General features: G+C 38.8%; 1 protein-coding gene across 9 annotated transcripts in view; it reads right to left on the bottom strand.

Moving 5' to 3' along the window:
* Positions 1–26,296, bottom strand: part of LOC105491127 (DLC1 Rho GTPase activating protein) — a 520,902-nt gene that overhangs the window by 187,180 nt on the left and 307,426 nt on the right. Inside the window, exon 1 of one of the 9 annotated variants that reach the window (XM_071068625.1) lies at positions 4,979–25,680. The exons of 7 other annotated variants lie outside the window; for them this stretch is intronic. In XM_071068625.1, coding sequence (XP_070924726.1) covers positions 4,979–5,117 — 139 coding nt within the window. In that variant the 5' untranslated portion in view covers positions 5,118–25,680. Of the gene's footprint in view, positions 1–4,978; positions 25,681–26,296 lie in introns of those variants that run through there. One more of the 9 variants, XM_071068621.1, reaches the window with a different exon arrangement.

Here is a 26,296-nt window from a genome sequence, read left to right as displayed (position 1 = left end):
GAAGAAATCACTTCTTTTTTTAAAAAAAAGTCCGTGTAATTGATACTATTTAGTAGCTCTTACTTTATTAGATGTTGTTAAATAAAGACTAGTATTGGCCAGGCCCAGTGGCTCATGCCTGTAATCTCGGCAGTTTGGGAGGCCAAAGTGGGTGGATCATTTGAGATCAGGAGTTCAAGACCAACCTGGCCAACATGGTGAAACCCTGTCTTTACTAAAAATACAAAAATTAGCCAGGCGAGGTGGTGGTGCCTGTAATCCCAGCTACTCGAGAGGCTGAGGCAGGAGAATCTCTTGAACCAGGGAGGTGGAGGTTGCAGTGAGCCGAGATCACCCCACTGCTCTCCAGTCTGGGTGACAGAGTGAGACTCTGTCTCAGAAAACAAACAAACAAGCAAACAAACAAGCAAAAAAGACTAGTATTTGATTTCTTTCAGCTTATTTATTTATTCCACTGCCTAAACTGAAGAAAGTTTTGCATGTGTAATCTTGGCTTTGCCTGACTTTCAGGCCCTCTAACTCTTTCTAGCCTCAATTTTAATTTCTTTTATTTTTCCTTAGAGGCAGTCTTATCAGTCTATCAGTCCAAACTTGTTTGTGGAGCTTTGTCAAATGTACATCAAGGAATTTTAGCCAACTCATATAGGAGAGCCCAGCATCTCAGTCTGAGAATTTTTGACTACAGGTATTTAAAAGCCACAGCAAATATTAAACAGAGATTCAGGGGCCTATGAACTTGGATGAGGAAACATTATGTTTGCATTGTCACTAAGCTCTAACTGAAATTTAGCATTTGCTCCAATTATAAATGTTGGCAAATTATCCTGCTCCTCTTCAATGGCCTTAGCTGTCCCTGTGACTTTGCCACCAGTAGAAACTGGACATTTGCATATCAGTTAACAGTTGTAGATATTGTAGAATATCACTTACGTTCATCCCTACTCCACAGTGATGTCACTATTAGACCTATTCCAGATCATACATGATTGACATTTTTCTATCCACAGGGGTTCACTCAGGCTGGCTGGGTAAATAACACAAGTAAGGTGTTCACGTGACCTTACTGGCCAGCTACTGGGCGGATCTGTGCCTTGTGGTCATTCAGCCACCAAACAGTCAAATTGTAGGTTCACAAATTTGTGACCTAGCTGTGGACATTGCCTCCCAGGTTTCCCTATATCTATAATGGTGAGTGACAAGGAGATGAGTCAAAGACCAGGTTAATGCACAACTTAATGTTCTTAGTTGAGTTAAATAACAACAGTGTGCACATGATACCTTTAAAAATCGCTTTTAACTGGCTGGGTGTGGTGGCTCATGCCTGTAATCCCAGCACTTTGGGAGGCCGAGGTGGGTAGATCACGAGGTCAAGAGATCGAGACCATCCTGGCTAACGTGGTGAAACTCCGTCTCTACTAAAAATACAAAAAAAAAAAAAAAAAAAAAAAAAAAAATTAGCCAGGCTTGGTGTTGGGCGCCTATAGTCCCAGCTGCTCGGGAGGCTGAGGCAGAAGAATGGCGTGAACCTGGGAGGCAGAGCTTGCAGTGAGCTGAGATCGCGCCACTGCACTCCAGCCTGAGCAACAGAGCGAGACTCTTGTCTCAAAACAAAAAACAAAACAAACAAAAAAATAGCTTTTAACTTATACTTACTTGTCCATATTTTAAAGGCATTATCCTTTTATATAATTCATTCACAGTATACTAATACATCATAATTTTATGTTTCAAATACTTTGATAACTATATTTCACTATAATTGATTTTCTCTATAATTCTATATATTTTATTTATGCATTTAAAAATATTATTCTGAGAAGCGATCATAGGTTTCAAAAGAATGATAAAGAGATCCATGGGCACAAAAGCAGGCTACAAGGCGCTCTGTGGAAGGAAGGATTAAGAGGCAACTGCCCTTCAGGAATGTAATACGCCCTATTGACAAGATGTCCATGAATCAGAGAGGAGGGGGTGAGAGCACAGAGGAGCTTTAAGAAGGAAGCACACTTCATCCAGCAAAAAGCTGTCCCCTGCATCACTCAACCACTGTCAGCCTCGAAGTTCTAATTCACTGAAAACTCAATACCATCCTCTGCTTTTAGCAAAGAAGACAGAGTACCTTGGGGTTGGGAATAATGGTAGTAGAGGATAGGAGTAAGAGAAACTCCTGTGGGATATAATTGGGCTGAAAAAGTGGATCATATATAAAGGCGAATGCAAGTAAGACAATCTGATCTGTCCTTCCTCACAACCTGAAGGCCTTTTCCTAGCAACAATTCTGTGTATTGTTTATAAAAGGCTGCAGATGCTTAAAAATAACAGGCTCCCTGTTTCATGTAGAAGGGAGTTTCAGACAAGAAGATGTAAATGATGGTTTTTGTACATGACATCATTTGGGATAGCAGAACTGTGTTTGTGTGTGTGTGGAGTGGGGGGGGGATGGTGAGAGAGGGAAGGAGGGAGAGAGAGAGAGAGAGAGACAGAGAGAGAGAGAGAGAGAGAGAGAGAGAGAGAGAGAGCGAGCCAGAGAATGAGAATATACCTAATAAGGAAACTTCACATGTTATCCCACGACCAAACCCTTTGGTTAGGTGAAAGAAACTAAAATCTCAGATTAGTTTTTGAGAAACCTGATGAAATTCAGGAAGGCAATAATTATCACTGAAATAACATTCTAGGTACTATTAACAGAAGTACTATCTTCCAGGGACTTAAAAAACACTTTTTACCTGTTACCTCATTAATTTCACAACAGAAAGAAAAGGGTTTGGACTTTCTACTGCCCTCCATTCTGCACACGAAGGCAAGGTGCTATGATATATAACAAAGATTTTCTCTGGTGTTCAGAGAAGTGACTTTTTGTGGATCGTTAGCCCCCATTGTTTAACGTTTGGTGAGCGTGAAGGGTTGAGTGCGGACGAGAAGCTTGAGGGAAAGGGATGGAAGCAAGCGCTCTTGAGGTTTGGATGTGCATCAAGTCAATCTGTGTTTTACTAAATGAGCTTTCAGCCATGAGCCAAGAGTGAGGAGGACACTAGAAGTGTCCGGGTCCCCCAAATCAGAGTCAGTTGTCATAGTCAAAGTCTTTTCCTTTCAGGTATGGTATCTGGATTCTCTACTGTGTGAATTACTTCAGAGGTCCATACTGCTCTTAGAAAACTTGGGCAGCATAAAGAATTCTTTCCCTTGATGGACCTATAGCAGCAAAAATCCTATTTGCTGCTAGAGTTGTGAAAACATTTGAGTTTTCATCACACATAAAAAGTAACCATTTTTCTCTAAGTGTTTTCATTAATTTACACTTGCTGTTATGTTTTGACTGCAAATATAGTATTAATATATAACAGGCAAATGAGAAGAAAGAGAACAACTTTCCAGGGATAATATTCTTATTCTTAGAGGATATTATTATTCTCAGCAGCTGTGAAAGGCTATTTATTTATGAAAATGTAAGAGGAAATCTCAGAACCATAAATGTCTGAATTAGTCTTACTTTCAAATTAAAACGTTAAACCATAACAAGATATTTCTCCATTATCTTTAGTAAGATATTATTTATAGAATCTTTTCATTTGCAGCATTGTTTATTAAACAAGACAACTATGAAGAAACTACCTTTTCTTTTAAATTGTCAACCAATTACAGTCGTGAATTTTTTACTCCCAAATCTTATATCTTAAACTTCCTTAAAGAATTAAATAAAAAATCATATTGGAAAGTCATATTTCTTTAGGGTGCCACATTTTCCTCTAAAGCAATAATAAAATGGTTAAATTTAAAATATTTTGCTCCCTTCCCTACCTAATGGTTAAACTTGACATTGTTTCCTTTCTCCATCAGTCCTGGGGAATATTGTTTAGTGTAACAGAGAGAAAGATTTTTATGTGCATTCAGAACAATCTTAAGAGTCTATGAGGGCGTGAAACTAGCAGGTTATCTTCACAATCTGCTTTATCATAATCGCACACTTTAAATTTCCCCTCTTCAAGTCACATCAGGACAACTATGTGAAAATCAAACGACCTTTTATTAAGAACACAGCGCAGAACTCTGCATTGACTCTTAGAGGCCACCTCTAATATTTGTAACAATTCAGACCTTCCTTCAGTATATGGAAAACAACTGGATTGACCAACAAGGTTAAGAAAACATAGTCTTTGACCCATCCATGTAGATGGCATAGGAACACAGACTTGGAGAGCAAACAAGAAGGCACCATAAACGCTATTGGGAAACCCTACCCAGATTCAGAGAGTTTTTTCATATCGTAGTGAGATGCTATTTTATCCCAACAAAATGAGACAGAAGTCCCTATCTCCTCACCGGACCCCTGCAAACACAGTCTGCCGTTTGGTGGCTGTCACATGAGCCCTAGAGCATTTGAATTGCACCACTGTATTTATGTTTTATTATATTTCAAACGCCTGCCTCTGGCACACATGACACCCTCTTGGAACTGAGAGCAGCTCCCGGCTGCCAGAGGAAGTACCAACAGGCTTTCACTGGGCAGCGCCCATCACTCCACTGACACACAGACCTGCCAGGCCCCTCTCCCGCGCACACGCCAGGGCACCTCACACCTGATCAGCTTCAGCTCCAAAGCTGACCCGAGACAGCCCCGCGGAGCTCAGGGCTTTTGCGGCAGTTGTTCATCACTACCGATTTCCTGACAGTCACAAGGACCTTGCTTCTCTTTTCAAGGTTAAAAAACCCCACAACTCTCGTAATTCCTTATCTAGAAATAATCAGACCGGTAACCAGAGCGGCGTTACACAAAACAAACACACAAAAATCTCAACACTCCGTCAACATTAAATACTAGAGAGAGGGAGACCGAACACACTACCATGACAAGAATGAAACTTCACCCAGCTGATGAGATCATTCATGATCCAAGCTCATCACTGCGCCTTCGCAGTAAATTGTTTTCTTTTTAATACCCCTCACCCCCGGTCTCCAATCCCCTTCCGCCTCTCACCTGCCAGCCGTCTGTCTCTGGTATTTTTCCAGATGACATCCAGGGCTCTGGCCGTGGAGTCCCTGATGTGATCGCTAAAGGACCTCCGGAGAGGGGCTCGCAGGGGGCGCGCCATCACGTGGGCCTTGGGGTCCCCCATCCGCTCGCAGATGCCTTCAGCGCAGCTCGGGCGCCGCGACCATGCCTCCGTCCTCCGCCCCGCGCTGTCCTCCCGGCCGCAGGCTGTCGCCTGCCTTCAGGAGCCCGGCATTGCGGCTGGCACTGCGGCCCCGGGAAGCGCCGACTGCAGGCGGCCTCCTGGCCAGCGGCCAAGCGCGCGCGGCGGCCACATCTGGAAAGGCTTACCCTGCGCCGGCGACACCCTCGCGGGGCGCGCGAGCTGCAGCCCAGCTACCCGGAGGCGTCTCGCTTCCTGTGTAACCCAATGACTCACCTGGGTCCGCGCCGGGCTGCTCCTCGGTCACACAGCAGGTCTCCCCTTCAGGGGCAGTCCAGGTGACCTCGCGTTTTCAAAGGGAAACGCAGCGCCGGAGGCAAGCGAGCAGGGGAGGTCGGAGGGTGGGGCTGGCAGGTGGCCTTGTCTTTAACTTTCAAGGTTGATTCTCCAGAACATTTGCATTTTAGTAACTCATTTTTTATCTCATTAACTCATGGTTTTAGATTAGGCGGTTGATGAGATAGGAAGTTCAACCTTTAGTTGTGGTTGTGGGAAGGAAGATATGGCTGGAAGAAGCATTTTACAGGTCAATCTGGATTCTCTCTAAGAAATGGAGACCTGAGAGGCCAGTCACTGTGGCTCACGCCTGTAATCCCAGCACCTGGAAAGGCTGAGGCTGGAGGATCACTTGAGGCCAGGAGCTTGAAAACAGCTTGGGCAACAAACAAGACCCCACCCCTACAAGAAATTAGGCCGGTGTGGTGGCATGCACCTGTAGTCCCAGCTACTTGGGAGGCTGAGAGGGAAAAATCGCTTGAGCCCAGGAGTTCCAGGCTGCAGTGACCCATGGTCACCCCCACTGCACTCCAGCCTGGGGGACAGAGCAAGATCCTGCCTCTAAAATAAATAAAATAAAGAAACGGACGCTGGAGTTTTAAACAAAATATTGATCAGCTCCTCACATTTTCTCTCTAACCGTACTTCTACTTACATTGGTTTAATCAAGTCACTCTAGGTTTTGCCCCTTAAAAAGTTTCAAATATCCCGATTTTATGAATCTTCTAGTTCCAAGTAAGTGAACTTCCTCATTACAATTGCACATCAAAAACTCACCCTCCAAAATGTAAAAAAAAGTGCCCAGCATTGTGAAATCAAAATATGAGACAACTGCTTCTTTTACAAGATACGCGCCTTAGTTTCTAAAATACCAAATAAATCTATTTCTACGCCAATAAATTTGGCAGAGTTTTTGCCTTTTAAATGCATTATTAATCCTCTTTTCTTCCTGTCTACCAAATCCTACCTTATAATGCACAAGGTTTGGCAGGGAAGCTTAATATTGGCATAAGATAGCATCTAAAGGCCAGTTCATAACCTTTGCAAGATGAGATAATGTTGTAAAAACACTTTGTAAATTGCAAGAAGCCATGCAAATGCTAATTATTACTGTAATTATTTTTACACACACAGTCATTTTCAACCCACACTGATCTCCTGAGTCTTCTAATTTCTACAACATGCATTATTTTCACCGTATATCTTTGACAAGTTAATTATACAAAGGATGATTATGAAAATACTGAGATTGTGCTCATGAATTACAACTAACATTAGTACCAGTGCTTATTAATAACCCATATGTCCTAAACTGTGTTGTTCCCAAACTGTTAAAGCTCATGAATGTCCCCCATTGAGAATGTACTTCATGGTAGATATCCACGTCTTTGCCTTATCATTGGACGGGGCATAGATTAGGAGGAAATGCATGCTAACTGCTGAAGTATATAGACCTCTGTGCCTGGAGGGGCCGATTCCAAATGAAAATCCTCTATTAAAGATTTTCAGAGAATATGATTGCCATAACCTGGTTCTATTTTAAAACAATGTCCCCAAAGTTTGTGTGTGTTTCTCTTGCAAAGAGATCTGAACACCTTGAAGCACATCGAATCGTGTCATCTGGACCCGTTTTGCAGAGGAATGACATGAAGTACACACGGCATGGGTAGTGCCCTTCACCAGATGCTGTTTCAGGCCTGCGGAACTTTAGGACGAATAAGACCTCAACTCTGTCTTCAAGGAGGAAATATCACATTGACCAAAAATAGTTCCAAAATAATGTGATACGTTTCAAGATAGAAGCATGTTCAAAGTGTTACGCAAAATGTTATAGGAACACAGAGGAAAATACAGCCGAGATTCCTAACTCCTCCTAGGCACTGACCTTGCCTGAATTTCCAATCTAGATTGATGATAAAGTTAGGGACACACAATCGCTCCCAGCATGATCAACAGCTGGTTGTTTGAGTCATGCAAAGTGACTGACTATAATGATAGGAAGCTTTTCTATACCTAAACACAGAAAGGAAGGGGAGCAGTAAAGGGAAATAAGCATTCATTAAGTCCCTATAACGTATGATAAATGCTTTTAGTATTGTATAGGAAGATTAGCAAGTCATCAGAGATCCAGTATAGGTATTATTATCAGTTTTTTAGAGATGAGGAAACTTGAAGCTTAGAAAAAATGTGAAAAAGGTTAGATAGTAAGTGGCAGATCCAGGATTCATGCCCGGAGCTGTCTACCTCAAAAACTCATTAGCTTCCTAATCAACTTGGTTGGTCTTAAATTAACGACCCATTGATGATAGTGACCCATTAGTGTTATCTAGGTTCAGTCGATACCAAGCTATGAGCTAATGCTCTTTAATCTTAGTCAAAATAAAATAACCAACAGGACCTAGGGTGTGGCAGAATCCTGAGTCTGCAGATGCATTTGAGGTGATCCCGACTATGGAAATTCAAGGGCAATGAGCCAAGAGAACCAAGGCCTAGTTCAACACACACTGTTTAACAATAGAGCACTCAGGTCTAATCTCCAAAGTGTTACAAAACAACCCTCCTCCTCTTAGCAACACACTTTCTCTAGGACAGTACTCAAAGTTCTTCAGTGAAGCTCATCTCAGTCGGTGTTAGAAACACCTGCCTATTCCTAGTGCAAGTTGCATTAGGTAGAATGACCCACAGCCCTCACCTATCTAAGAGGTTTTTATGTTTTGTCTTTTTCAAAGGAAACCTCATGGCATAAATGTAAGTTTCATTGGCAGAGTATTTCAGGAGGGGAAGTTCAGTTAAGCATTGTTGAGCAAGGCAAACTTTAATTGTAGGTTTTACCATAGGCCAGTGTAGAGCTGGCAACTTGGTCTCTCATTTCTGACAACTCGTTAAGTCCAAATTTCACTGTGAGGGTATTTCAACCCCTTATGGATGAATCTGAGCTATATTTTATGTGTATGGTGTAAAGATATTCTAATACACAGCCAATTTTAAATTATTCTTACATTTTGCTTGCTTTGGAGGCCACTAGAAATGCTACACACAGAAAAGGTGCTGCCTAGAATCTGCCACTTATACAATAATTCCTCAAGTTGTATTTCCACAAACTTCAAACTATCCCAGTTTTCTGTGACACTGAGAGGTGAGACTAGTTTGTGATAATTAGTGTTGTCTCAGCTTCATAGGTAGAACAAGTAGGAATATGAGGAGTTCATTGATTTTTCAAGATCCCACTGGGAATCATAAGAAAAATGAGAATCAGCCATATGCAGTGGCTCACGCCTGTAATCCCAGCACTTTGGGAGGCAGAGGCGGGTGGATCACGAGGTCAGGAGATTGAGACCATCCTGGCTAACACAGTGAAACCCCGTCTCTACTAAAAATACAGAACATTAGCCGGGCGTGGTGGGACCTGTAGTCCCAGCTACTCGGGAGGCTGAGGCAGAATGGAGTGAACCCAGAGGTGGAGCTTGCAGTGAGCTGAGATTGCGCCACTGCACTCCGGCCTGGGCGACAGAGTGAGACTCCGTCTCAAAAAAAAAAAAAAAAAAAAAAAAAAGAGAGAATAACGACGTTATGCTTTGATAGGTTTGCAGTTTCTTATTTCTGTGATAAAGGATTAGTTTCAGCCATTGGTGGAGATGCTGTTTGACCAGGAAAGCTGTGTAAACTCTTCCAGATCCCTGGAGAGCAGAGGTTCTAGTTTGTATCCTAAGCTAGAGATTCTGGTTTAAGTAAGTCCCTAACATTTTCCATATAAGAAAATCATCCTGCTTTGGTAATGTATTACTAATTTAATTTAATTTTGCCTGATTTATACATTTTATCTTGCTGCAAACAAAATTTTTAATTTTATAGTGTTTCTAGGTTCCATCTTCTCTGATTTAATGTTAGGGACCCTTCTTTACCAAGCTTGTGTAACATAAATCCACTTTGGTCTTATGGCCACTGTTGCTGATGAAACTCATTTAACCCTTCTTTGGACCAATGAGAAGAACATTTAGGACTACCTAAACTGTTGGAAGATCCTTTCAAAAGAATGTGAATAATGATGGGAAATGAAAAGCTTATTCAGAGTTAATACCATGTTTGGATCCGGGTCTTTGGCATAGAAAGAAAATGATTATAACCCCATTGGTTAAGTCCTGTGAGTGATCCAGCCCCTGAAATAGGATGGCAGGCTTAGTGAATGGCAGTGCCTACCCCAGCATAATATATCTGCCTAAAATGCTGTAACTCCACAGAAGATGTTCTCCACTGTGTAGGTATCCAATAGTCCATGACAAGGAGTATTCGTAGAATGAAGCCTCTGTAACTCTGAAGGATGTCTAAATGGTTTCTGTTCATTGTGATAACTGGCATCTAGCAGGTAGGTTACATGTTGTGGAGGACCGCTTTCGTTTTGAAATGTTTAGATAATATAATCATCTTTAGTGCATTTGCTCTGACAACTGGAAATTTTACTTGTTAATCTGCTTCTACATTTGGAACCCTAAGAATTCCACTGAATTTGGTTGAGAATCTTCTTTGTGTAAGCTCTATTAAATATTCTTGACCAAAGGGCTCAAATCAAGGTGGCTTGCACTATTAGGTGCATATTGATGTTTGATAGACCAACAAACTACAATGATGATTTTCTTCAAATTGATTATTTCTGACCTGGGGGCAAACAAAATTATTCTTGGAAGGCAGGGAGAAAATCTTGGAATCTATATCTGTATGTACACATAGTGTTCTTTAAATATTTCCATTTTGTATAATGTACAAAGCACATAAGTACCGTGATTTATAGATATAATTTATACATAAATAAATGTATACATTGCGGTTCTATGCTGAGAAAGCTTTACTGACAGGACTGGCGATCAAGGTTCAGAGACTTGCTCTACAACTTCTGATATATACCAAAATCACACTATCTGTCAGAGTAAAATCAACTTGTTGGAGGGCACAGTGTTGAATATATCTATAAGGGGAAAGGCTGCAATAAAACAAGAAGTGAATGTTAGGGAAGAGAGGACTTCCTTTTCTTCTTGAGTCATGTAACAATATCTTATTTCCTTTTGACTGCTGAATTTCAGTAACTATGCTTTCTGAAGCAAAGATCTCTACCTGGGCTATGAAAAGTCACCTTGCCTGTGGAAAAGAGGACTTGATTTCAATTCTGCCCCTTGCCAGACAGCTTTGTGATCTTAGGACAGCATTTTGTTTTCTCATTTGCTAATGAGGGTATTGACTAGATCATTTATTCTGGTTGAGATTCGAGGGTGGGAGAAGAGGATATCAGAATTACATAGGGTAGGGACTTGTCTCTCCTGTTAGAGTGGAGTGAAAAGTTTAAACAACTCTACTGGGCTAGATGGTCTCATTCCACTTCAGAAAAATACCTCAGCAGAATTCTAGCTATTAGTATATATAATTGGCCATTTTAATGCTTTCCTTAAGCTATTTTCAAGTTGCTTTGAACATCTTTCTCTGGAGCTGTTTCTTTGGATTTAATCCTCTCTTGATCATTTCTTTTCCACTCTCTGTAGTTGACCATAGTTTTCAATGTGAAAATATTTAACAGAGAGGCAGGAAATAAAACATACTGGAAAAAAGAAAGAGGATGTAGAGATGCCTTCAGAACTTTTTTTCTATGTCATGATTTCAGGTTTTCTTTTATGTTGTAATTTCAAAAGGTTAAGCATTTGCAATTTCTATAGAAAAATAAACAATAATGGTACATCAAAAATAATGCAAAAAAGTCTATAACTTATATTACCTTAGCAAGAACCGAATATCTAATAGTAAAATAATTTTAGATACAGTTAAAACTTCAGGGGGAAATAATTTCCTTTATTTTGTTCTTCATTTTATTGTATTCATATCATATTTTTATTCTTTCTTTTATCCTTTCATTTTTCACCATGTAAAATTACAGTGTGTTAGTAAAGAAGCCTAGCATTACAGCATAGAACAGGAGTTATCATTTCTCTGCTCTCTCTTATTTAAAGTATATTATGATTACTTGAATTGCTTTTAAATTGTGGTTATTGAAATTAATACTTACTGTTTCATGTATCTTTTTGTCGACATTGAAATACAAACATTAACCCCTTGCTGTTTCTAAATTAGAAGACTTCCTTCCGAGAAAAAAAAACCCAAAAAACTCACATGTTATTTTACCTTCATATACAGTAATTGCCACAAATGTCCATAAAGAATGACAGACGTTGTTACTTTTGGATTATAACAATTAGCAACGATCTCAAATAACACACTTACACTAACAATAAAATGAAAAGCAGTTTTAGATAATGGCTACATGATATACTCAGGCATATACATTCAGGGATGATGTAAAAATCAGACCAAACAGGAACCCAAATATTTCTCTATGTTAACGTAACTTGTTGATTATACTTTTTTGACCATAGTATTAATAAATGTTATATATTGTGATAGGACTCAAAACATTGCAATATCAACTAGCTTGAATGTTTCCGTAAAAAGGTATTTGCAGGTCGACTTCTGTGTATGAAGGGATCCTACTGAAACACACACACACACACAAGAAAGAAAAATAAAAATAAAAAAAACAACTTTTTTTTTTTCAGAAAGTATACAATACACTGTGAAGTACTGTAATCTCTGAGAGAAGGTCTTAAAAAAATAGATAAGCCTGACCATTGTTCTGATACCAACTCTGCATATGGGCAATTTGGGGGCCACAGAGTAGAGAGGGGAAAACCAAACATAACCTGGCAGTTCTTTTTCTTTTCTTCTCTTTTTTGGGACAAGGTCTCACTCTGTTGCCCAGGCAGGAGTGTAGTGGTGCGATCTCGGCTCACTGCAACTTCTGCATTCCGGGCTCAAGCAATCCTCTTACTGCAGCCTCCTGAGTAGCCAGGACTACAGGTGCACACCACTATGCCTGGCTAATTTTTTAATGTTTTGTAGAGATCAGAACTCCCTGTATTGTCCAGCGTGGCTCAAACTCATGGGCCCAAACAATTCTCCTGCCTCAGCCTCCCAAAGTGTTGGGATTACGGATATAAGCCACTCAGCATGGCCTAGCAGTGTTAAGGTGACAGAGATCAGCGTTTAGGGGAATGGAGGCAGCTAGAATTTGTAGGGCAGAGTATCAAAGAAGACGGAGCAGAACAAAGAGTGAGATCTGCAGAGGGGTCTTCCCAAGCCTTTGGCTGAATATGGATAGACACCAGCATGAGAAGGAACTCTCCAAGGCTAGGAAAGAAGCCCTGGAAATCAGTGGACTAGAGTCACTTCCAGTCCAGTGGAAGTACAGTCACTTCCTGGAGCACACACAAAGCTGGCATTAGTTTGTGTTCCTACCAGTGAGTATGAAGAGACCTCAGGAAATACGGAGCATTAGGTATAATCCCCAGAAGAGTCATGCCTCAGCAGCGGGGCTAAATTAGTCCTAAAATAAAGACTACTTTGGACCTGATAGCAGAAGAAAGAAAAAAATAATAAAGATAATGGCCCGGTGCAGTGGCTCACACCTGTAATCCCAGCACTTTGGGAGGCCAAGGCAGGTAGATCACCTGAGGTCAGGAGTTTGAGACCAGCCTGATCAACACGGTGAAACCCCGTCTCTACTAAAAATACAAAAATTAGCTGGGTGTGGTGGCGGGTGCCTGTAATCCCAGCTACTCAGAAGGCTGAGGCAGGAGAATTGCTTGAACCCGGGAGGCAGAGGTTGCAGTGAGCTGAGATCGTTCCATTGCACTCCAGCCTGGGTGACAGAGCAAGATTCCATCTCAAAAATAAATAAGTAAGTAAATAAATAAATAAATAAATAAATGGATAACAGAAAGCACTGAAATTAAAAACCAACAAACAGTTTAGAAGAACAAAAGCTGGTTCTTTGAAGAGATCAGTGCGATTGCTTAATCTCTAGTCAGATCAACTAAAAGTAAAAAGTGAGTTTAGCAAGATCACAGGATTGAAGATTAATATACAAAATCAATTGTATTTTCATATACTGGAAATGAACATTTCATAGTTAAACAAGAAAATACCATGCATGATTAAAAATATGAAATACTTAAAGATACATTTAATAAAATATTTGTACAAAAATTTGTACACTGAAAACTACAAAATATTGCTAAGAAATTGAAGAAGATATACATACATAGAGATTTACCATTTATGCATTTGAAGACAATATTGCTAGGTTGTTAATTCTTCCAAACTATAAATTCAACACAAAACCAATAAAAATTCCAGCAGATTTTTTGTCTGTTTGTTTAACTGACAAGTTGATTCTAATTTATATGGAAATACAAAAGACCTAAAGGAGCCAAAATAATTTTGAAAGTGGAGTGATGTTGGAGGATTTACACTACCTGATTCCAAAAGCTACAGTAATCAAGACAGGGTGGTATTGATTTAACAATAGAAATATAGACTAAAGGAACAGAACAAAGATTCCAGAAATAGATCCATACTATATGGTGCTAAAGTTAGCTAATGGAGGGGAGATAATCTAGCTGAAATAGGTTATAAACAACTGGGGTGCTGGGGCAGTTGGATAACCATATGGAAAAAAGGAATCTTGAGCTTTACCTCACACCTGAAACAAATATGAGCTCTAAATGGAACATAGACCAGAGACCTAACTGTAGGAATAAAACTGTAAGACTTGTAGAAGTTTTCGGATCATCTTCCAACCACATTTTAACAAATGGGAAAAGGTTTAAACTGATACATCACAAAAGAAGATATATGAATGGCCAATAAGTACATGAAAAGATGCCCAATGTCATAAATCATTAGGGAAATGCAAATTAAAGCCAGTTGAGATATTATTACATACTAAAATTAAAAAGACTGACCATACTAAGTGTTGGAGAGAATGTAGAGCAGCAGGAATTCTTACAGATTGCTGGTGGGAATGTAAAATTGTTTAAGCAATTCGGAAACAGCTTGGAAGTTTCTTATAAAGTTAAATGTACCTTACCAATGAATTCCACTCCTAGGAATTACTAAAGATATATAAAAATATACGTTTGTACAAATGCCTTTTTCCACTTATAGATAATTCTACAAAAGGCAAAGTTATGGTGACAGAGATCAGCTCAGTGCTTGCCAGAGGCTGGGAATGGGGTGAATGTGGGATGAGATTAACTACTTGGTACATGAGAGAATTTTTAGGGGTGATGACGAAAAGCAAAGTGATAAATTGGGGAAATATTTGCATCATAAGTATGCAATACAGTGTTATTATCTATAACAAATAAAGCACTTCTGTAAATCAAAAAGCAAAATAGAAACAATCCAATTGAAAAATCAATGGATTTATAAATAAGTATTTCACAGAACATATAGAAGTGATAGAATTGGGTAATAGAAGCTTAGTGTTCAAACTTTGATATTGACAAAAATTCTCTAACCAAAGCAAACCATCAGAACCCTCAATCTCTGAAAATTAGATATATAACTTCACAGGGAGGTGAAGAGGAGGTGGTTTTTCTATCACCAGAGAAAAAAAATTGCTGTTTAAGAAATAATCACTGACTTGGAGTGTGTGTATATCAATATGATATACCCAGTGCTGTGTTAATTGGATTAGATTTCATTATAATAAAGTAGTTTGAATGTCAATAGTAAAATTTATTTTAATGGTTTCATGAAAGAGTTATTTTATATTGAATCATTATTAGTATCCATTCATTATAAAAGTATAAAAACATGTCAACTCAATAATGATGTTTCTATTGTATTGCATTATTATATGAGAATATGTTGTTTGTATGGATATATATTCCTTTTCAAGGCGCAGAATGCAACCGGAAAAAATACTTATTAAAGTGAACAGGCATTTTGCTAATATTAGCAGCAAAAGAATGTAAATTTTCACAATCTCTCTGATAGCCAAAAACCTTTTCTTAAATATTTTGAAATAGGAAAAAAATAGAAAAAAAACACATGAAAAAGTGAAACTCTTATTCTTTTGATTGGCGTACAAAATGCTAAAGAAAGACAAGTGAGGAGAAGAAGGAAAAAAAGAAAGCCTTTGATAAAAGGAAACATAGAATTGTGGGAGATGGAACCTCACGATGTGTTTGCATGAGTTGAAACTGTACAGGAGATGACAGTCTGCAAACTTCACAGGAAAGAGGGGATCTGAGGTGAAGGTTGAGCACCCTAGAGACTGAAGCACAAATGCAGATGGTGAAAGACCATGGAGATTTTTAGCAAATGCTTCTTTTGTACAGATTCCTTTGTGTGTATATGTGTCAGGGGACTCTTGTTAATAAATTTAAGAAATGTGGTGGGAATCAAAGAAACCTGATGCCTTCATTGATTTCCTAATGTCTTCAACTAAAGAGTTGGGAAACTCTGACTCTAACTTTCCCTGCCACTTCTTACTGGCTTGGGCTTTCTGGCCTTTGAAACTAATCAAGGTGTGGCCAATTCAATGAATGGCTGGTCAGGGTCCAGACAGATGGTCAGAGATGAGCACAGAAATGGAAAGTAAACATTCAGAACCTTCTTAATTTTATGTATGTTGAATCTAATGATAAAAAAACTTTGGCTTCTATTTTATGTTTTCTTTTCCAATTTTTTTTCTAATACTTTATTTTCATTATATTTTAAAATGGTATGGGTTAAAGAAATAAATCACCATAAATATGTTTGGAAAACCCTGCTCTGAAGTGTAAGTATAAAATATAAGAGTAGCTCTAGATGGAGAGAAAAGGCCCCTGTTTTGTGAAGTTTTAAAATCAGCCTCTGAATTAAACCCTTGTTGGTATTTGTACATCTCTCATTATTTGTTATATACATGGAAAAGCAGCAGTAGTAAGCATCGTTAATATTCCAATTGGAAATTGAAAAACAAACCTCCAAAGGAAACAGAGGTATTTTTGCCTTTGGAATTTTGTGCACAATGAGTGGTTCACATCTGGCATGAAGACTAGATTGCCAATGATGCAAGAATATTGAAAAGTGAAATATTCAAAGAAAAACAAAGGATACATGGAGACAGGAAATAAAACAGGCAATTTTGCCAATTAAGTGTAAAATATAATGATTATAAGGTAGAGTTTCCTTTTATCTAGCTTTTTTTTTTTTTTTTTTTTTTTTTTTTAGGAAATAGCATTTCTTAGGAGAATATTTGCTCTGAAATCAGTTGGAAAATTGGAGATCTTTAGAAACAGCTATTTTCTTAGTTTTTTTAAAAATTCATTTGTTATTTTTATAACAATGGTGTCACTTGTTATTTATTATCATGAGCAATGGTTGAATTGAAATAAATCAGAGTTCAATTTTTAAAAGTATATCCCCAAACCAAAAGCCTACCTCAAAATACTTTACTTTTCTTCTAACCTAGCCACTAAATCCCATGAAATGTATACCTATTAAAATTTTGTTATCAATAGTGATCGTAGTTGTTATCGAAAGAGTTTCTGGTATTACAGTATATCATTTAAAAATAACTGGTTTTTTTCCTTTAATACAGAATTAAGAATAAGGATGTCTAGATCTTTGCAGATGGGGTGATGCAACTGATTAATAAGAATTAGTATTCTTTGTAAAAATTATAATCACTCTTTGAGGCCTATTGGAGTCTGGACCCATCCCATTTTTCCAATCTTCTCTCCTTCCAAACACAAACTCTAGGCTCCAGCTGGCTGGGCTACTCAATTGCATCACTGTGCCTCGTGCATTTCCCAGTCTTTTAATTCTGCCAACACTATTTTCCTTGCCTAGAAATGCCTCAGATCTTCCTTTCCAGTATTTCAATGCTTTCATTCCCCCCTCAGCTAAATGTGCAGAGACTCTTGAGTATCTTACCACTTAGCTGTTACTGCTTATCTAGCTCAGCAGGCTATCAGCATCCTCAAAGGATGTGCCATCAAGGTCTAGAATAAGGAGATTCTGAGACAACTAAACAGGAGAGGCGGCCCCTATCAACATCACTAGTTCCTGTCCCTTTCCCCCTTTGTTGCTGGCCTGCAACTTTCTAGGGGAGGAAAGAAGAAGTAAGAAGTGGGTAGGGAAGAGACTTGTATGGGCTGACATTTGGAAGGACTTGTATTAACCCAGCGTAGGGATCATAGGTTTCACTTAGGGGAAGCTAAAGGTTGTGGACTTAACTAAAGTTTGTATCAGTTTTTATATGGCAGTTTATATATGGCCTTTTATATGGCAGTGATTTTTGCAGTGTTACTTGGGCCATTTTTAGGAACTACAAAACTGCAAATTAGGTGCTGTGTGTGTCACCATTCTTCACTTTCATTCTCTGACCACCTTCACTCCTGTGACCTGCTCCTTTTTCCTAAGGCATTCAGTGCTCCTAACATCTGGCTTCCCAGGGCTACCACTCCACAGTGTTCTATAATTCCTTCACCCCCAAATACCGTCCATCTCATAGAGTTAGAATTCCTTTTATTATTAATATGTAGAGACATTGTTTCGTTCTGTCACCCAGGCTGGCCTGCAGGGGTGCGATCATAGCTCCAACTCCTGAGTTCAAGCCATCCTCCTGCCTCAGCCTCCAGAGTAGCTAGGACCACAGGCATGTGCCTTTGCACCTGGCTAATTTTTTTTTTTTTTTTTTTTTTTTTTAGAGTTGGAGTCTCTATTTTGCCCAGGCAGGTATCAAACTCATGGCCTCAAGCGATCCTCCTACGTCAGCCTCCTGAGTAGCTGGGATTATAGACAGGTGTCACCATGCCTGGCTAATTGCTCAAATCTTTTTTTTTTTGTAGAGACACGGTCTCACTATGTTGCCCAAGCTGGCTTTGAACTCCTGGCCTCAAGCAATCCTCCTGCCTTGGCTTCCCAAATTGTTGGTTTTACAGGCATGAGCCACTGTGACCAGACACAAATTCCTTTTATGTGGGTGCTTGGTAACACTTGCTAGGCTATTCCAAGATGTGAACAAAATTTAGCCCTGGGGGAGGAGAAGGGGGTGTACAATTCTAGAGAAAGTTGTAAATAAAATAAGAACCTTGTTCCAATGAACATCTACTCACCGAATGTGAGTAGTGTGACGCCCAGCTTCTCATTGCACAGCCCCATCCTCTTTTTCTCTCCTTGCCATGTGTGCATATGGAATTATTTTCATTACCTTAAAAGGTTGTTGTCCTTGGAAGACTGGATAATGAGTAGGCAGCATGTGCAAATATGTGCAACCATATGACACTTTGGGTATCTTTTATTATTTTGCTTGTTCAATACACTTCATATTTTTGTGTCTTTTCTTTTACCTTGACTATAAGTTCTGTACAGGTGGTGTCTTCAATAGTTTTGTGAGCCTAGTGCATTGGATGGCAATAATACATATTCCAAAATAGTTTTGGTTATATTTCTAACAAAATGTGACTGACTTTTTGGTTGTCATTCAGTGCTATGATAATCTGTCTTAAACCTTAAGATGTTGTTTTGCTGTACAGACTTTGAAGTACCAATGGAAATGAAATGCATGTAGAGGAAGAGTAATAGATGGGAAATTTCCACTGATATTAACCAGTGGTTTTCAAACTTAGTGTTCACAAGAAGAACACTCCCTGGAGAGTATGTTAACGTTGATGGTTATTGAGCCTAAGCGATTTTGGTTCAGCAGGCCTGGAGGTATCCAGGAATCTGAATTTTTAAACAAGCATTCCTGAAAATCATGGGGCACGCTTTAGCAAACGGCGCATTAAAGGGTATGCTGTTTTTCTTAATTAAAAATGCCATTTTCGTTTCTTTCAATTTTTTAATTTTTGAAAAAAATGATTGAATGTCCTTTATGTGCAAGAAATGCAAAGATAAGTCACACATGGTTTTTATTATATAATATGGAAAAAAAAGTCTTAACAGTAATAATAAAGGGCATGAAAGGATACCAGCCTTATAAGAAGTTCAGATATAGTACTGGAGTGTTTTGGGAAAAAGTGCCGATTGCTGAATAGTGGATATCCTGGAAATCTTCAAAGACAAAGTAAATATGGACATCTGGAGATGATATAAAAGGAAATTTCAGGAAAAGGTAACAATATTAGCAAAAATGCTGAGGTGGAAAGTGCAGGTTGTGGAGAATGTGAGCATTCCTGTGATGGCACTAGGGGGCAACTGGAATGAGATGTGTAGCTTGGGCCAGAGCTGGAAACTGTGCAGACATATCTTTTTTTCTTTGAGATGGAGTTTCATTCTTACTGCCCAGGTTGGAGTGCAATGGTGTGATCTCAGCTCACTGCAACCTCTGCCTCCCAGGTTCAAGGATTCTCCTGCCTCAGCCTCCCAAGTAGCTGCGATTACAAGTATGCGCCACCACACCTGGCTCATTTTTGTATTTTTAGTAGAGACAGGTTTTCACCATGTGGGCCAGGCTGGTCTTGAACTCCTGGCCTTAAGTGATCTGCCTGCCTCAGCCTCCCAAAGTACTGGGATTACAGGCATGAGCCACTGCACCCTGCCATGTGCAGACATATCTTTAGTTGGGTGAGACTCCCAAGAGAAGGTGTAAAGACAGAGGAAAAGAAAACTCAAATATCAATGCCATGTAACTTACTTAAGGCTTATAGTAGAGAATTCAGTGAGATCATGTTTGGATAGTAAACATTTTTTGTTAATTACATATGATTTCAGTGAGTACTGTGATACTAATATGTAAATTTATTTCTATCTGCTCCATGATATTAACTTCTGTGATTTGCGATGAACAAAATAAAACTCTTGAATGGGAAGAGAAAGACCAATATTAGAGCTATTAAAACGAAAATCAAAGCACTATCCACTTAAAGTATTTCTAAAATATAATTCCATATAATTGATCAGATATTTATACTCATTACTGTCCATGTCACTTATATAATATAGTAAATACACAGTATACTGACATGAACAGTAATAAATATAAATAAAGTGTAAGTGACATAGACAGTAATATATATAAATAAGGTAAATTCTAGAAAATCACAAAAATATGTAGTATTTCCCTTTCCCATACAAACCAAACCAACCAAACCAGACCAAGCCTAAAACCCCTAAGGGTTAAATAATTTCACTAAAGAAAACAAAAGCAAGGTAAGCTGAAGTCATGGGAAATAATAGACACAGAGCAAGAGGCTGAAAAGCTACCATAGACGAAGCAAAGGTTTTCCAGATGTGGAATTCTTTCTACACATTAGTGCTGTTATTTTGCCTCACTCAGGTTCTACCAGGAAACAGACAAACAAATAATGCAATGGTTTCTTTTTTTTTCTATCTTCTGTCTGTAATCTAATTAAACCAACTTTGCTGAAATTTTACATTTTGTTTTCTTCAGGAAAGTGTCTTGATATTTGTGACCTGCAGTTTTTTGTTTTTTTTGTTTTTTTGTTTTTTAAGCTGGCTTTCATTATAAATGGGAATGCTGTTGGAATGCCTGAAGGTATTTGTATGCGTGTTGGAGTATCTCCTTTTGGAAAGACATTTTGAATGTGTCTCCACCCCACGGATCTCTTGTCCACATCATAGAAAGGCCAGGCCGCTTCCTACACGTGGGGATGAGTGGTCACTGCTCTGTTTATGTTCCATTGTCGTGGACCATCTGGGAGAATGGCTCCTGATTGGCTGTGGAACGATGAGTACCAACTCAGAGTCAAGGTCACAAGTTAGACCCAGGTCATTCTTTTTTAAGGCCCTAAGTTTTGGTGTTCAAAAATATTACAAAATAAAGTTTTCTGGATATAATAAGCCAGCTCTTCACTTTGCTAAAGTCATAAAATAAGAAGGCGTTAATGTCCCCCTTTGGGTAACCTGGCTGATCTTTGTTTTGCATAGATGGACGCTATTGTGTTGATCATTGCAGCTGGGATGCAGCCATCAGAGGCCTTAGAAATAATAATTAAAAAAAAAAACATTCACGTGCTCCCCACGCCCTACATACAAGTATATTTTTTTAAATAGAAAAATGCTAAATGATAGAATTCAGGTTAAGTCTAACAGAATTCTGACATTTTCTTCTCTTAATTTAAGAGTCTTTATTTAAAAAAATGCATCAATTGTGTTACTCATTTTTTTTGTTTTTATATTCCTTTTTAAATAAACAAATGTTTATTCAAACATGAGGGGATGTGGATATAGTCTGTTGAAAATATAAAATTGTTAAGGGCAGCAGCACGTGACCCAAACAAATTCTGTTGCAAATTAAAAACCAAATTGCAGGCCAGTCATGGTGTCTTACACCTGTAATCCCAGCACTTTGAGAGGCTGAGGTGGGAGGATCTCTCTTGGAGCCAGGAGTTTGAGAGCAGCCTGGGCAACATGGTGAGATCCTGTCTCTACATTAAAAAACATTTTTTTTTTTTAAATTAGTCGGTCATGGTGGTGCATGCCTGTAGTCCCACTGACCGGGGAGGCTGAGGCAGGAAGATTGCTTATGCCCAGGAGTTCCAGGCTGCAGTGAGGCGCGATTGCACCACCGCATTCCAGCTTGAGCAACAGAGCATGAACCTGTCTCTAAAACAATAAATTAATTAAAAATAAACAAATAGCCAAATGGCCTGTTCAGGATGAATTAAGTGATTTTAAAAAGGAGATAATTTATGTAGTCAAGGGGAGAAAGAAAATCCATGAATCTTCAAACTGTAAGCTACGATGGCACTGATTTATATGACTGAGGCTGAAAGAGACGGGGCCAAAGATGTTCTCTGAGCTCCAACGGAATTATGAAATAATATAGTTCTGTAGCCAAAAAGGGCAATATTGTGAAAAATTCTAATTTTATTGAACATTCAGGATATGCCTAGTTCTAGCAAGGATTTGTGGAGTAAAACAAATGCTGTACTATTAATATTTTAGTGTCATACCTAATAGTTTCACTATGCGGAAAACCCCCTGTGCTCTGCCCATTCATTTCTCTGTCTCCGCAAACCACTGACCGCCAATGATCTTTTGACTGTTTCCTTGGTTTGCCTTTACCAGAATATCATACAGTTTGAACTTTACTTTCTGGTTACTTTTGCTGTGAACTTAAAATTGCTCTAAAAATAAAGCCTAATTATGAATGAAATAAGCATCTTTTAGGTGCACCGTACTGTGCTACATGATGTTTTAAAAGATGGTTACAAGCTGTTGGAAAGCATTGCTGAGATAAATAGAACACTCAGAGGACAAGGACAGTCCATCAATGATCAAGTACAAAAATGACCAGATCAGACTCCATGTGCCATAGTTATCTCATTTCAGAAAGTATGAAATTAATGTGAGCAGGAGTTATCATAGAAGACTTCACCTTCTCTGGGAAGCCAGGACACAAATGAGTCATTGGGGGATGGGGTAGATAATTTCTGGAAGGGAAACAGGTATGCAGAAGCAACTTCAGGAGAAAAGTGAGGTTGTTACCATGGTTACAGCGGACGGTGCGTGCTAGAAGAGGATGGAAAATAAGGGTGGAAAGGAAGGGTAAGGCCGGATTATGGAAAAAATTTATTCAACAGCCTGAGAAGTCTTGGCATTTAACCACGACATATAGCATAGCGGCTAAGAGCATGCACTGTTGTCTGCATTGCTGGCTTTGAATCCTGATTTGGCCACAGTGTGACTTTCGATATATTAGGAAGCCTCTCTGAGTCTCAGGTTCTTCACCTGTATCATGTAGATAACAATAGCACCTACCTCATAGGGTCGCTAGGGGATTAACTGAGTTCACGTCTATAAAGTGCTTGGAAAAGTGCAGGCACAGAGTAAATTCTTGTTATTATTATCAGTTCAGTCATTCATTCCACAAACTTCAACCAAAACATCTGTTAAGAGGCTGGTATTCCCGAGGTGCAGGGAAGATGTCTTTTAGGAAATCACAGCTCAGTGGGGAAAGTATTTAGATAAATATGTTCAAGAGGATCACAGATTTAAAGAGAAAGGGGAAATTTTAAAAAGTGATGAACTGTCCTGTTATTGTCCCCATTTGTCTATTTCCTTAAATCCATAGAAGAGAACTGATTTAACATTTATATTAACAAGAAGTTTATAACATTAGCAGGTGTGAGTCACAGAAATGTGTTTGGGAAATTTTAAAAACAAATATAATACCCTACTTGTGTGTGCATCAGCACTCTTTAGTGAGTATTTTAGTTAAGTAGAACTTTAAGAACTCTGTGAGAACTTTACCTCATTACAGTAGTCAGGACAAAATAGTTTCTTAAATTCATGATCCACACTTCTCCTGAATTAAATTAGATTTCTGCACAGCCTGCAGACAAGAAGATTGGCACCAACCTTTTATTGGGCACTGGTGAATTTGTTATGGTTGTTAGTAACTCTTTAAGGGTTCCTACTTTGATAAAACACATCTAAAAAGTTATGTCTTAATTCTATAATAGAAATGTCTATGGAATCCATTGAAAGAGATATTGAACTTGCCTACAGAAAACAAATCAAAGTGCTTCAAGCCAATGGAGGGTCAATACGAGAAGTATAGTCATGCTAGCAGAATTGTAAGTCATTTTATACTTAGTGAGGTCAGAGTAATACCTTATTACATGTAACTTTCCAAAGTAAACGCACCTCTCCAAAGAAACTAGGATCAATCAGTTTTCTTGTGGGTACATATTTGTGTATATATTCACGTTATTAATAAAATTAAACTGCAAACTGTGCACTGGAAACTCAATAGAGGTAAAAATTTGAAGACTTCTAAGAGATGAACAGATAAGTGTTTTTTTTGGGGGGGGGGGTCGGGGGGAGATGGAGTCTCATTCTGTTGCCCAGGCTGGAGTGCAGTAGGGCAATCTTGGTTCACTGCACCCTCTGCCACCTCCCAGGTTCAAGCAATTCTCGTGCCTCAGCCTCCTGAGTAGCTGGAATCATAGGTGTGCACCATCACGCCCAGCTAATTTTTGTATATTTAGTAGAGATGGAGTTTCACCATGTTGGCCAGGCTGGTCTCGAAGTCTTGACCTCAAGTGATTCGCTCACCTTGGCCTCCCAAAGTGCTGGGATTACAGGCCTGAGCCACTGCGCCCGGCCTACGTTTTTAAAATAAGGGAAATGTGGTGGTAATAGAAAAGTTGGAAAAACCAGGAGTAGCAAGCTTTAGAGTCTCAGGGCAGATTAAATTTCAGAAAGGGTGACTTTGAAACTTGAGAATTTCAGATAAAATATCCATGTCTGTGTAGCCCCTGGAAAATCTTGGAATACACTTACGGGTGTGTTTGTCTAGGTTTGAGACTGTTGCTTTATAGGACTTCTCAGTCGTGAACCACCATGCCCAGCCAGATTTTGAACTAAATGGAAGATCCTTAGTTGCTTTCTTGGTAAAACAGATACAAAAGGGCCCTTTCATAAATTATCTTTCTTCAGAGAAGATTGAAAATGACAAATTATTTTTTCTACTGATAAAGGTCAATGGCAATTAAAGCACTGAAATGCAAAGCTCTCTTACTGGCCCATACTGGCAGTTCATAGCCACCTCTTCATGCGCTGATAGCCATTCTTTCCAAGAAATAATGGGAGGAGTAAAATGTGCATCAGACATTTTGGAAGGAGAAATTAAAAGTTCGTCAAATATTGTGAAAAGTCCTGGACGTGGATAGACCTGAGATTAGCTGAATGCTTGTATGAGTTGTTTCATCTGCCAAATAAACAGATTGATTCAAAACTATTTCTTGAGCACCTCCTCTGTGCAAGATATCACATTGCACGTGGGGTAACAAAAAATGAAATGGGAGGTTCCTGCCTTCAAGGAGCTCTTAGCCTGATGTAGCATAAAATTCATGAACAGAAATACATCATAGAAAACATGAAATGCCATAATAAATATACCAACGAAGTGCCACTTTCAGCTGCAGAGACCTGGGAAGACCACTTCAAATGTGGGAGGAAACATTTGAATCAGAACATATTAAAAGAGAAATTATCATCTACCTGTGTTGCTTAAAATATAATTGAGAGGAAAAGAAAATATGTTCTATTGGTTCTGGTAATACAGTAGATTTGTCTCACCCAATTAGCAACAGCAAAAATACCAACAGAAAATGAAGAAATATTTGGAAAAGTATCTGTATTTTAAAAATCCTATGAGTTCAAGATCTTTGGCACTGCAGAATAGATTACTTATATTTTTCACAAATTCCTTGATACCTGAAAGCTAATGTGTTTTCTTTCCACAGCCCAGTCAACCACAGCTAACTTTTCATGGATTAGTTTACATTAAGTTTTAGAAACACTGAGAAGTTATGTGTGAGCATACCCTACATTCTTTCCTCATAAAGAAGCAGGCAAGCAAAGCCCTTCATACATTAAAAAAAAAAAAAAAAAAAAAAAAAAAAAAAAAAAAAAAACGAGCAAGTATTTATAAGCCATTAGTGTAAAAATAATGAAATTCACTTTCTGAGAGTGAAAGAGAATACAGAATTTGGAGTGTTGGTCAAGGCCCAGGCTGACCAGATAAAGACAATTTTCACATCTTGCTAAACCCTATAAAACAGCTGGGGGGCTTTGCTGTTACTAGAAGAGCTTCCTTTAGAATAGAAAGATAAGACTCAAAATTTGGCTTTGGGAGTATCGTGCAAATAGAGCAAAACATTTGCTGATTTTTATAATAATACCAGGCATTGGGAGTACTGAACTGAAGGAAACAAAATTATGTTCTTAATGTGTTCACAGCCTAGTGGGAGAGACAGCAATAAAACCAATCGGATCCATACTAAAATGAAGACACAAAATAGAGCAGAGTCTTTCCAAAGAGAAGTCTGAAATAGAGCAGTCCTGTTTTAATTTTTTCAGCGAATCTCTTTGGATTTGTAGATCTGGGAACATGGCGCAGAGTGGATATGTCACATTAATCGTTCTCTGGATCCAAGCAATGATGATCAGACTGAAAAAAGGGAAGTGTCTTTCCATTT

The sequence above is a fragment of the Macaca nemestrina genome, chromosome 8 (genome assembly GCF_043159975.1).
Source record: "Macaca nemestrina isolate mMacNem1 chromosome 8, mMacNem.hap1, whole genome shotgun sequence".
Lineage (NCBI taxonomy): Eukaryota > Metazoa > Chordata > Mammalia > Primates > Cercopithecidae > Macaca > Macaca nemestrina.
This window is presented reverse-complemented; position numbering and strand designations above follow the sequence as displayed.